The sequence below is a fragment of the Lepidochelys kempii genome, chromosome 9 (assembly GCF_965140265.1).
Source record: "Lepidochelys kempii isolate rLepKem1 chromosome 9, rLepKem1.hap2, whole genome shotgun sequence".
Lineage (NCBI taxonomy): Eukaryota > Metazoa > Chordata > Testudines > Cheloniidae > Lepidochelys > Lepidochelys kempii.
The window spans coordinates 34,860,767-34,874,525 of record NC_133264.1 but is presented as its reverse complement, the minus strand read 5'-3'; the positions used below and the strand labels follow the sequence as shown (position 1 = coordinate 34,874,525).

The window sequence follows — 13,759 nt, the reverse complement described above, 5'->3', positions numbered from 1 at the left end:
TAAAGTTTTTACTATTAGTCTAACTCCAGATGAATTGAAGATTAAATGCAAAAGATAATGAGCCACAGCCTGCATTCTGGTGTACCGCTGTGTGAGAGAATGGAAGAGAGAAGGAAACATTCTTCCTATCTTCAAGCAACAGGGCAACATCCCTCCAGAGAGTGAGTCCACCAAGATATGTGCATGACTACCATAGCAGAGCACTCGCTATGTGTCTGCTCTGCTCCACTGAATTCAATGGGAGTTTTGTCCTGGTTGTAGGGCAGTGATGGATTAGTTTAGACATCTTGAGATATAAAGGTCTGGATCTTCAACTGGTATAAACCAGCATAGCTCCACTGACGTTAGTGGAACTATATTTACACCAGTTAAGGATACGCTCATAAGTTTGTTTTTCCTTTTAAAGCATCGTTAAAATTTTGCATTATTATGATGTGGCCAATCCCAGTACCTTACTGCTTTGCTTATCAGTATCCTACCGGTTTGCTGTTCCCCTTTCCGTGAACCTCCATCTCTCTCTCTCTCTCTCTCTCTCTCTCTCTCTCTCCCCTCTGTCTTTTAGATCCCAATCCTGCAAAGGCGAGTAAAGTTACTTTGTGCATAAGTGTTTGCAGGATGGGAGCCACAGTATAACCTCTTTTGTGGCAGAGTCCATGCCTTCCTTTATGTTTGAAAAGGACCTAATACATTGTAGGCACTGTTAGAAACAATGATAATGATATCCCCAAGTAGATGTGGTGTGCAGGAAGCAGATGCGTATTAAACCAAACCTGCAATCAGCAGCAAGCACTAACTGGAAGCAATTAGGAAGCACAAAGGCATCTTACTGAGAGAAGCAGCTACAAAGCCTTCATCCATGTGTTATGTGAACTCACTATGCCAATTGTGTTACCCATCAGCCCCAAAATTCAACAAGTGTTTGGCTTTAGGTCCATATTGTCCTCTATTGTCCATGGCAATTTGAAGTTCTGTGTCCCACAGCAACCCTAATTCCGCTTCTTTTGTACATTTGTAGAATCTTCCATTACTGAACACAATGGTAATTTTAATGCCTGTCTATATGTTCCTAGAGACTTTGGGGGCAATGTATAGCTGTTGTGGGAATTTCCTGCCTTTAGGGCAATTAATATCTCAATCTGTATACTGCAGTTAACATATTTGCATTTAATTTCTGTTTTAAAAAGAGATAAATTAGCTTTTATTAAACAATTTGAAGTTATTAGAATATTTACATTTGTTATACATGTCTTCCTACATTTTATGATTATTTCCACAATAATATACTTACTGGAGCACCTCTAATGAAATCTGAAATATATGCAGAGTTTCCTTTTTCTCCTTTTTGCCCAAGAACACCCTGAAAAATCAGTCAGTAATTAAAAATTATATTATGTTCTGTAATAACATTATGATCCGTCCTCTGATACTCTTAAGTTACTGTACAGTTTCAGTGATAACTTCTCAGTTTTGACGGCATTAATACTCTCTATACCTCCCAGCCATATTTAATTTCAGTGGACACAGTGGCTACTGGCATGTAAGTTCTTTACCTTTCCTAAAAATTCAAACCAGGGGCTTGGGGTGCAGGAGTGGCTAGGGGAGCTCAGGGCTGGGGCAGGGGGTTGGGGTGTGGGAGGGGGTCATGGCTCTGGGCTGGGCGTGCAGGCTCTGTGGTGCGGCTGGGGATGAGGAGTTTGGGTGCAGAAAGGGCTCCAGGTTTGCAATGGGGGGGGACTCAGGGCTGGGAGGACAGGCTCTGGGGTGTGGCCGCAGATGAGCAGTTTGGGGTGCAGGAAAGGGTTCTGGGTTTGGAGGGGGACTCAGGGCTAAGGCAAGGAATTGGGGCGCTCCCCGTCAGCGGTGCAGCCGGAGTGCAGAGGCAGGCTTCCCGCCTGTCCTGGCACCGAGGACTGTGTTGCGTTCCTGAAACAGCCAGCAGCAGATCAGGCTCCTAGACAGAGGTGCACAAGCAGCTCTGCGTGACTCTCGCCTGCAGGCAATGCCCCTCCTGCCCCCAGCTCTCATTGGCCGGGTGGTGCTTGCAGCGGGGGGTAACATGCGGAGCCCTGTGGCTCCCCTGCCTGGAAGCCAGACCCGCTGCTGGCCGCTTCCGGGGTGCAGAGCGGTGTCGGAACAGCTCGGCACTAGCCTGCCTTAGCTGGGCAGCACCGCCTACGGGACTTTTAATGTCCCAGTCGGCAGTGCTGACCAGAGCGACCCAGTGCCTGACATGCCGCGACAACCTGAACTTTGAAAAATGCTGCTGTAGCAGAATGGACCTGTCAGACAGAGGCTTTTCTGCAACTGTCCCAATGAAAGCTATATTTACCTCTGCCTTATTTACACTTATGTCTCTAAACAAATTTTGAGTTTGATTTCTTTGTACAACAAAATATTTTTATTAAATGAATCTTGTCACCTTTTCAGCTACTTAAGCTAGGATTTTATGTTGTCAACCCTTCCTTTAATTTTTCCAACCATTTATTTGTGATTTAAAGGGACAATAATAGGTATATATTTAATAAAAGTGTAATTAACATGTATTTAATTAATATAGGAAATTATACAGGAAAATGACGTAAACAGGAAGTATCAGGGGAATTAACAGCCCATTGTGATACTGGTAGTAGGTAATCAAGTTGGTATTTGGCGCAATAAATCAGTTAGTAAATTGGAGTCAAACTATATATAGAGCTTGATGTGGCATTATTATACTCAAGTAGATAATTAAGATATTTGCTCTGACTTTGTCATGTTTTCCTAGAAAGCCCAATTTCTTGGTGTTGGTATTTTAGTTTGGATCCAAGGCTGCGTGTCTGTTCTTTTATGTTTTTATATGCTGGGAGTGATAGGTCTGCAAAGGCTCAGATTTCCTTGAACCAGCTAGATTCAGGCTATAATTTTGTTCCATGTCTCACTTTTTCTTTTATTTCATCCCTCTACTTCTTGTAGGTGAGAGTCTAGTCCGTGAGCCAAAGTACAGTCAGAGATTTCCTAGCAGCTACCGTTACCATGTTGAACAGAAGTTATTCTATTGTTCTGAAAGATGTAGTGGGTTAGATTTTTATCAAATTGTGAGCTGATGGCATTTTGCATCCTATTAAAACTACACCACCAGAAATGTAGGGAGGGTTAATTATTGTATTTGGATCATATTTTATTCCTCTGCCTTATCCTTCGGCTTGTATATTGCTTGTTTTCTTAGGCCTGGATTCAGCAAGGAACTTAAGTACATGCCTAATTTTAAGCATCTGAATAGTTTCACTGGCTTCAATAGGACTGCTCACATGCTTAAAGTTAGGCCATGTGCATTAGTAACTTGCTGAGTCAGGGCCTCAGGCTGTTCGTGTAAGCAGTACTAGCCATGTCGTGGGGCAGTCCTGGATTACAAACAATAATAAGGCCATAGCGTAATTTTCAGAAAATGGCGCTAACAGCACAGTACTAACTTTGACACAATCAGTTCGTTACATCTTCCCGCAGATGACCTTTCTATTAAACTAAGGCTCAAATACAGCAAACAGGGTGACCTCTAATGTCCTTCAAGTAGTTTAATGCTTACATACGGTGATCAACCAAGTACCTTCAGTTAAATGTGTTAGACTTTAGCATAACATCCAGAACTGTTTATTGTTTAGTTTAGAAAATTTAGAGCAGCCCTTAACCTAATGACCTGGTAGCCATACCATATTTTTGCAAAAGGTCAAACACTGTGGGTCAGATCCTTGGCTGGCGTAAATCAGCATAGTTCCATTGCAGTCACTGGAGCTATACCAGTTTCCACCAACTGAGGATCTGGTTCTGAGTTATTAATCTCCTTTAGCCAATATTAAAATATTGGACCAATTTTAATTCAGACACACTTTCTGTTTTCAGAGGGAAAAGCTAACAATCTGAGAGGTAATTTTAAATATTTCAGTTTTATAAAATATACCTCGGGGCCAGCCTGTGGCTGGCTATTACATGGGAGCACAAGGTGCTTGTGTGCATCTCAAGGTATGTCTACACGGCATGCTTCTTTCAGCGGCATATGGAGTACATATCAGCGCAGTCCCCCTAGCATGGGTATAAACGGTAGTGTAGCCAGTGAGGCATAGCTTAGGCAAGTAGAGAAAAGGCACACTTGAAGGGTGTGGGTATATACGCAAGTATGTTTCCTACACAGCTCTCTGAGCTTGAAGGAGTTCTTGTGTGATCAAGTACTGCAGAACTTCAGTTTAAGGGTTAGCAAACTTAATTTCATCTTTAACCTAACACCAGATCCTGCAAGGTGCTGAACACCCTCCACTTCGCTGAAGCTAACAGGAGGAGTGGGAAGCCCAGTCAGCACCTCATAAAAGGTGCGGTGTAGAAGATGGCCGAGTCAGGACATGAGCTCAGGTACCCAGAGTCATAAGCCTAATGCCCCTTTAATTTTGAAAGGTGTTAACATGGAGAGAAAGTTTAAATAGATATAATAAAGCTCATAACTTACAAATGAGCCTCTTGGTCCAATACACCCTCTCTCTCCTGGAAATCCAGGATCTCCTCTTGAACCATTGCAGCCATCCAAGCCAGGTTTGCCCCTGGACCCTTCAACTCCAGGATATCCCTAGTGAGGGTTTAATTACATGTAAAGATGGCATGGTTATTTAGGTTCAGGTTTTGTCTAAACACCACAGTGACACTGGTAACCCAGAATTGGGACAGAGGATCACCCACATATCTCGCTTCTACACTCTTTACACTGGAAAAGCCTCCCACTGAGATCTATGAGAATTTTCCTTACACCTAGCAATAGGCTCAAAGGGGCTGTAATCTGAAACTAGAGTTTTTGGTCTGATACCTCTTACATTCCCTTCTTTAATGCACAGTAGCTCTGCTGGATGAGTCAGAGAATTAGGTTGGATGCTGCTTTCATTAGAATCAATAACAAAAGTTTTTCTTCACTGGAAGCAAAATCAAGCTCTCCGAGAGTAAATTCCTTCTGGAAGCAATAAAGAGCTATTATATTTGGAGAAACATGCAAAGGTTTTATTCCTTGTGAATGACCTACACTAAGGTCATCCCAAACTAGCTAGGCCCTTTTTTACTGTTAGGGTGCAATTCAAGAAAATAGGGCACAACTTGAGTCAAACATACTGTGAGCTCAGGAAAATCCACACACAAACTGTGGGATGGAGGAACTGATTTTCCAACCCCCGATGCACTGACCATTCACTATTATAGGAATGGGAGAGTAGTGGACAGTGAGGTTGGTTGGGAATTTTCCATCAGAATAATTTTCCAACTGAAAATGCCTTTTGGGCAAAATTAAAAATTGTCAAATGAAAATGTCAGTTTTGCCAAAAAAAAGTTAAGTTTTCCATTGCAAAAACTGAAATGACTACTCCTCGGCAGCCAACCTGGAAGATTGTTGTCTGGAAGAAGAACCTTCCAAGCGGGAAGCTGGCAAATAAAAAAAATCCCATTTTAGTGCTTCTGAAACAATAATTTTTAAAAAATCCCTTCCTGTGAAAAATTTTGCATCCTTGTCTTTTCGTCCTGATTCAGGATAATTTTTTTCCCAAACATGCAATTTTTCATGGAAAGGGATTTCTATTTTCCAGACAACTCTAGCAGACACAACCCTGTTGTCTTCTCTATGATAGATTTTGATCTTACGGAGTCATGTCTTTTACAGCTCCTCTAGAAACAATCCCAACTACATGGACAGATATGGAGAGCAAACACAGAGCACAAATGGATCAGAGATCCCCTCCACAGGATTTCTGCTTCCTGGCCTACATGAACATCCAACGTGCACTATTTCCACTTTTGTAGTCATAAAGGCCCTCCCAGGATTTAACTCTAATAAAAAATCATTTTCAAAATATTGATTTAATAGAGCATCCTGTCCTTTCACTTCCATTTATATATGACACCTTGTACTCAAAGCTGTATTTCTGTGTACCTTAATACTGAGGTATCCAGATCTATAGTTCCTATTCAGAAGATCTCCCACTGAATCATAGAATATCAGGGTTGGAAGGGACCTCAGGAGGTCACATAGTCCAACCCCCTCCTCAAAGCAGGACCAATCCCCAATTTTTTCCCCCAGATCCCTAAATGGCCCCCTCAAGGATTGAACTCACAACCCTGGGTTTAGCAGGCCAATTCTCAAATCATTGAGCTATCCCTCCCCGAGTTGGTTTCAATGGGATTTTTATTTGAGTAAGGACTGCTGCACAGCGCTCAAAATGTTTCAACAGAAAAAGATACTTTGGGATCCTTTTAGCTATTTTAAGAATATTCAGAAGCCGTGTGGTCTACTTTAGAGACTAGAGTCAGAAACTACTTGTTTTTAATCCTGGCATTGGCATTTCCATGCTGCATGGATTTGAGCAAGTCTCAGTTAACCTCTCTATCTCCAATCCCCCCCTCTGTAAAATGGTAATAATATTTACTTAACTCAAAGAGGTGTTAATGGATTTAATTAGTTGGTTTGTACTGTCTTTTGGAAAACATGTAAAGTGTGAAGTATTATCAATACTAAATGTCATAATGGTTTACTTTGTTTTTCACACATGTACAACATATGCAGCTCTCCAGGTGATATAGTAACGAAGGGTATAAAACTAACCATATCTGATTATTTAGGTAACCTGTTAAAATAGTTCCCTATGGGTTCAGACGAACTGTAATCTTTATAACACAATATTGGCAGTGTACTTACAGGCACACCATCTAAACCAGGAAATCCTGGGACTCCTGTTGGGCCCTAAAAAAATAAATCACTTTTACAATTTTGTTCTTTGAGAACACTTTGAAACTGAGGACAACATGAGGATGTAGTGCTGTAAAATTAGGTCAAAAACTATCAGGAAATAAAGTCACATTTGAATCATGAATTTAAGACCTCCCTACAGGATAAACGGCTATATAAGATGTCTGCAGTGTTGCTGTAGCTGTGTTGATACCAGAATATTAGAGAAACAAGATGGGTGAGGTAATATCTTTTATTCGACCAACTTTTGCTGGTGAAAGAGACAAGCTTTTGAGCTACACAGAGCTCTTCTTCAGGTCTGGGAAAGATATTCAGAGTGTCACAGCTAAATACAAGGTGGAACAGATTGTTTAGCATAAATAGTTAACACATATTGTAAGAGACCATTCAAGGCCAAGTGGCCAGTTATGGTAAAACACCTTGTATTTAGCTGTGATACTCTGACTACCTTTCCCAGACCTGAAAAAGAGCTCTGTGTAGCTTGAAAACTTGTCTCTCTCACCAATAGAAATTGGTCCAATAAAAGATATACCTCACCCACTTTGTATCTCTGATATAAAGTGGACAGACTCCACCTGAGGTTATCTAGCTAGTGTATCTTGAACAATGATCAATGATAGCTATGAATGCCACAAATGGTACTGGGGGACAATATTAAATTCTTGGGGCCAACTTCATCCATTAAAGCACAAGGGATTACTCAAAAAATGAATTTAGCCATAATGTGTAAAATAATAGCATGTGTCATATTAGAGGCTGGCTTCTGCTCCCACTTATATCAATGGCACAACTTTTCTTGACTCCAGAGGAGGATCAAGCCCTATATTTTAGTGGAGTTGTACAAAAGAAGCTAAATTCTGATCTCACTGACACTGGTGTCAATGGAATTAGACAAGTGAAAGCCAGGGTAAAGGTTCAAGGATTGTAGAACTATGTAAAACCAAAGGCTGAATTATAATAAAAGGCACCATTTATGATTCCATTACCCACCATAACCAAAGGTGGCAAAGTTATGCCTATTGTATAGTACTATTTTAAAGTTCTATTCTTCCCCCACATATGTGCACGTAACCACCTTGATACTAATGTGAGTGAGGTGGGACATATCAAATGGACACTTAGACCCCTGAATTTTAACTTTTTACTGCCAACTTCAATTTAATAACTTGGGGCAAAATTCTGCAGTTCTTTCTCAGGCAGCTCTACAACTGATTTCAGTGGAAGTTTTGCATGAGTAAGAACAGGAGATGTCCATGTAATTTTAACGTTCAGTAAAGGCTTTTATTGTTCTTGATTTGTTTCATTTTGCAATATTCACCGTTATATTTTACATACTAAAAAAGACCTTCCCATGGCATTTCCTACCTTATCACCCTTTTCTCCAGCGGGCCCAGGCAGCCCATTCTCACCTCTCTCTCCTTTCTCTCCTTGCAAACCATCTGGCCCTGTACATCCCAAAGATCCAATTGGACCTTGAGCACCTAAGTGACCAGGCTGACCCTGAAAGAAACAGAAGAAATAATTCAGAGGTAGTTCAGTAAATAAATATACTTAACCTCCCTCTGGCTGCTGTTGATGGCGTGGAGAACACTATAAGTAAAACAAAGTTTGCAATATTTATAAATTGTATGTTTAGTAATATAATGACCAAGATTTCACACAGTCACTTTGAAAAATATTTTGGTAGTGACTTTACTTTTATGTTGTTGTGGTTACTGTCTATTGATATTGCAGTCGAATACTACACTTTTGGAATGTTTGTGCTTTGAATAAAATGTAAAAGATGCTAAAGTCCTATCAGATTTAAGCTCCTACATCACTTGGCCACTTCTGAAAATTTTACCTGTCAATCTGAATCTTTTTATAATGACTAATTTAAAAAAAAAAATCCAGGTTCCAACAGAGTACCCTTTAAATAGAATGGTTGGGATTTTTTTTAAAGAGTATATCTGTTCATCTTACCTGCTGATGTTTCAGTGAGGGAGAAACTACCTATTTGGGGAAATCAGTAAAATAGCAATACACAAAGTGCTGCCATGTGCACAAAATAAACAAACTGAAAAATATTAAGAACTGGTTTGCTAAATTCTTTCCCCCATAGTCATTCTAGGTGTTACTAGCAAGTACAACATTATTAGAGGAAAAAGTGATTGGCCAGCTGACAGTCTCCCTTTAACTTAAGGTTCTCCTTGCTGTTCTGAAGTTGGTTTAGACATTAGTGTCACAGTAGTAACTTCATAATTAACACTGAAAGACTTTCAGTTCTAAGTCATTCTTTTTACCAGGGTGGATTTGATTTAAATCACGAATCAGGAAGACTCAATTTAATCATGGATGTCTACATAAATGTGCATTCTTGTTGGTTGTTATAACCTTAATACATATTCTTCACAACTCAGAGATAGATGTAGGTTTCATTTTTTAGAAGGTACACACTATCCATTTTTAAGTGATTTATCTTTTCAGATTAGTTTTACAATATCAGAAAATGAATGATTGTTGGTTATTTCATTTACCAAAGGTAATTGAAGCAGATATCTATGAAGTCTTTGGGAGGTGAACTATCTCCAATTCAACAGGTTAATCATTAATATGTGGAGGATTTTCTTGCCGTGCTGTATTAGGAGGAGAACATCACCAGACAGACATTTAAATTGTTTTATTTAACTAAAACAACAACGTTATGTATTCTGGATTTTTTTTCTTCAACAGCAAACATATAATATTTTAACAAAACAAGCATATGAATTTTTTAATTTAGTTAAACATTCACATTTTTTTAAAATCAGGTTTGTTTTTGTTAAAATTGTTTTAAACTAAAATACGTAAATGAAATATTTTTTTTTAAAAAATTAAATCGACTATGTCAGCCAGGTCAACATGAGAAACTTAAAATGTTGTCTTCCCCTTCATTTTCCTGTTTGTTCATAATCTGGAAAAGAAAAACAAGCTTTCCTGCTTTTTCAGGTCCCAAATGATTTCTCAATTTGGAATGAATTAGTCCAAAGGAAGAAAATAGTCTTTCTCCACCAGCAGAAGAAGCTACTGCTGTTAAAAGTGAGATTATCACTTCAACAGTCTCTGAATCCAAGTGCTTTAATGACTTCCACCAGTCCACTGGTGTGACTTTCTTTAAAACATCGTCACCAAACATATATTTCCTGAATCATTCTTATTCCCAAACTGGATCTCTTTTATGGCCTGCTGCCATTATAGGTTTTCCCTTCTAGTGAGAGAATGGTATGGTAGATCTCAAATCAATGAAGGCTACACTCAGAAAGACCTCAAGACTTCTGGAATATGCTGCTCAGTTTCACTTTTGTTTCTAGTGCCTGTCCCTCCCTTCTCACATTTATCTCCAGACTTCTTCTCCTTATCCAGATCTATTTGAAACTTTGCACTTTTAGAGAGAGGTAAGGGATTGACTCTGTGTACACAAATTTGCAGAGAGACAATAGAGTTGAGGTCTATTATTTCTCACCTCTATATATTTATTTAAAAACATTTTCTCTGTTAACAAGCATGTTATCTCTGGAGACACAAATCCACCGTTTGAGAACTGCAAAACTAAGCATCTCTGATGGTATCTTCTAGACTGAGCCCTGAGTCCCATTGGCTGGATAGAAAGATTAACCTAAATAATCTATACAGAAGCCCCTGGAGCCCCATAAAATTGGGTCCCTAATCCATGAACTATTGGAACTCATTTACAAAACTTTTCTTAAATATTACATGAATATATTGTCTCATACTATACAATTAGAATTTATAATCCTTATTCCATGATGAGATATCTTTGAGCTATAATGTATCTTAATTAAAACTATCTTTAGATAGGGTTTTTCCTCAAAAAGGATTTTATCAAAAAAAAATTCCATTTAAATAAAAAAAAATCTGATATATATATATACATAGTGACAAAGTTCCTGCTCCACCTTGGTGGGTCTTGCGCTTATTGGAGGATTTGCTCGCCTTGGAGCTTCATGGCAGCCCTCAGCTTGGCCGTTTTTCTGAACCCACAGTCCAGGTCGACTCCTGTGTCTGACCAGGAGTTGGGAGAATTTGGGGGGAACCCAGGCCCGCCCTTTACTCTGGGTTCCAGCCCAAGGCCCTGTGGAATGCAGCTGTCTAGAGTGCCTCCTGGAACAGCTGTGCGACACCTACAACTCCCTGGGCTACTTCCCCATGGCCTCCTCCCAACACCTTCTTTATCCTCACCATAGGACCTTGCTCCTGGTGTCTGAGAATGGTTGTACTCCTCAATCCTCCAACAGTCCGCATTCTCACTCTCAGCTCCTAGTGCCTCTTGCTCCCAGCTCCACCCACAAACTGGGGTGAGCTCCTTTTTAAAACCCAGGTGCCCTGATTAGCCTGCCTTAATTGATTTTAGCAGCTTCTTGATTGGCTGCAGGTGTTCTAATCAGCCTGTCTTAATTGTCTCCAGAAGGTTCCTGATGGTTCTCGAACCTTCCCTGTTCCCTTACCTAGGGAAAAGGGACCTACTTAGCCTGCTCTCCTGCTGCCCTCTGGCCTGGGCCTTCCTTGCTTTTTGCCCCTGCTTTTGGCTTTCCCCCCGACTGGGCCAGACGCTCTCCTTCCCTGTTCCCTTACCTAGGGAAAAGGGACCTACTTAGCCTGCTCTCGTGCTGCCCTCTGGCCTGGGCCTTCCTTGCTTTTTGCCCCTGCTTTTGGCTTTCCCCCCGACTGGGCCAGACGCTCTCCCCCCTTTCCTTTCTTTTTGTTGTTTTTTTTTCTTTCTCTGCTGTTGCTAGAGTGCTGGCAGGCTGCCGGCCGGCTGTTAGCACCCGCCCACCTGGCCTCAGACGCTGCTGCCGCTCCAGCTGAAACCCCCCCCCCCCCGAGAGAGGGGGGGCCTGCTGACCCGCTCCCCGGAGGGGGGGAGTGGAGGGACCCAGCCCCCAGCCCCAGCCGCTTGCTGTTTGTTTGTGGACCCATATTCGGCCGAGAGGAACTTTTATCATCTGCTCCGGCATCCCTGGAATGTTGCAGCTGCGGAGAAAGCCCAGAATAGAGAGAAAGAGAAACAGCCGTCTCCCGGAGGAACACCGCCTGGGGAATTTACAAATCGCCGTGGAGGGCCCCAAGACTGAGTAACTTTCGAACTGTGCTCTCGTGTGGGGGGAGGCCTTGACTGTGTTTGTAGGGACACAGGGGGTGTGGCACTGAGCTGCCCCCTGATCCATCTGTGTCCTCCCAACCCCCACACTACCTTCCTCACTGCTCCCTCCATCCTCGTTGCTGGCTGTTTAACATCTGCCTCTGGACTTAGCTGCTCGCCCTGATTCCACCGTGTGGGCCAGAAGCACAAGCCAACCAAACAGGACTCTCTGGACAAGCGTACGGTGGTTCATGTGCCCCCCCCCCGAACTGCCCATCCCACAGCCTGTCCCTTTTTACCTGACCCCAACTCCTGTTAACCACCTGCCACCGCCCCCGCTGGGGCATTGGCAATGGACGGCACCGGGGTGACCTCTGCCGCTGCCATGCCCACTGCCTCCCCAGACTCTAGGGGAGTCCCCCAGCTGGCAGGAAAGGCCAGGGCAAGAAGAAGGGGAAGGGCCCTGCTATAACCACCAGGCCCTCCGTGGCAGGGGCCACCCCCACTGCTGCGGCCCCGCCACCGACCACGGCGTCCTTCCCCTCTACCCCCCCCCATCAGCTCTGCGGGTGTCCCTCCCTCACCCCCCAGGATGTATGCCCGGGTGGCAGCAGCCCCCCCCGCCTGCCACCTCGTCATCTCTCCTGCCCACCACCTACGCCACCATCAACAGCGGCCGGGGCCCCTTCCACACCATGACAAAGAAGCACGGTGTCCGATGCCTCCTGGTGCCCGCCTCGCCCCACATGGAGACCTACTTGCGGGCGTTGGCGAGGGTGGTGGGGCCCTTGGCCATTGTGGCAGCCTCCAAAATGTATGGGAAAGTCGTCGTCTTAGCATCAGAGGCTGCCGCCCAGGAAGCGGTGGAGAGGGCCTGGCGGTGGGGGGGATGTTTGTCCCCCTAGAGCCGCTAGAGGACCTGGGCGTCCACCTGGTCCTGACTTCTGTCCCTCTTTTTCTCCCCAATGCTGCCCTGTTACCCGCCCTTTCCACCCTGGGGAAACCCGTTTCTGTCATCAGCCCTCTCCCGTTGGGCTGCAAGGACCCCACCCTCCGTCACATCTTTTTCTTCCGCTAGGAAGTGCAGCTTCTACTGCCGTCGGCGGCGTGTGACGGAAAGGCACTCGAGGGGTCCTTCCTAGTCCCCCACCAGGGGGCCCGTAACCTTGATTTGGGCGACCTCACTCCACCCCTCTTTTCCCCATGCTCCCTCCCCCTAACTGCTGCTTCTGTTCCCACCTCCGAGGAGCCCCTGGACTCCTTCATCGACCCGGCCGCTGATGGCACCCCGCTGACGACCACCAAGCCTCTCAGGTGACAGCCGGCGCCATGCGGCCGGGACACGAGTCGCCAGGGGCACTCCCCGTTGGTGCGGAGCAATCGACTTCCTTCCTGGGCAGGGGCCCAACAGAAGATAATCCACCTCCTGATGCTGTGGCCACTAAATCCACCATAGAGCCCGTGCCTGGTATCACTGAGAGCTCCCTCCCCACCCCCTTAACCCTCGAGCCTGATCAGGAGGCGCCACCATCCAGCTGCTTGCCTCCCGAAACCCAGAACCTCGCCTCTGCCCCTGCCTCTACCCCTATCCAGTCTACCTCCTGCGATGTTATTGCTGCCCTCGGGGCTGTCTCCTTCCCTTTTCCAACTGATGACCCCAGAGAGCGGCCTTTGCGTTCTCCTGCCCTGACCCATTAGGGGCTGCTATTTTCCCTCCACTGCCCCTATCGCCCCAGGGCTTGAGGCGGGCCTAGAAGCTCCAGCCCATCAGGCACCCCGTCGGGGGTCCGCACCCTGCTTGCCCGTTTTAGTGGGCCATGGGGCTGCACCAAGGGCCCCACTGGGGACCAACCGGGAAACCGTAACCCCACCCCCCCATGAGCTGTGACGAGAGC

At 44.2% G+C, this 13,759-nt stretch overlaps 1 protein-coding gene across 1 annotated transcript in view; it reads right to left on the bottom strand.

The window, feature by feature from the left end:
• Positions 1-13,759, bottom strand: part of COL4A4 (collagen type IV alpha 4 chain) — a 154,329-nt gene that overhangs the window by 83,186 nt on the left and 57,384 nt on the right. Inside the window, exons 3-6 of the mRNA XM_073358896.1 lie at positions 8,111-8,245; positions 6,695-6,739; positions 4,475-4,591; positions 1,289-1,357 (exon numbers count right to left, since the gene is read on the bottom strand). Of these exons, the coding sequence (XP_073214997.1) occupies positions 1,289-1,357; positions 4,475-4,591; positions 6,695-6,739; positions 8,111-8,245 (366 nt within the window). The remainder of the gene's footprint in view (positions 1-1,288; positions 1,358-4,474; positions 4,592-6,694; positions 6,740-8,110; positions 8,246-13,759) is intronic.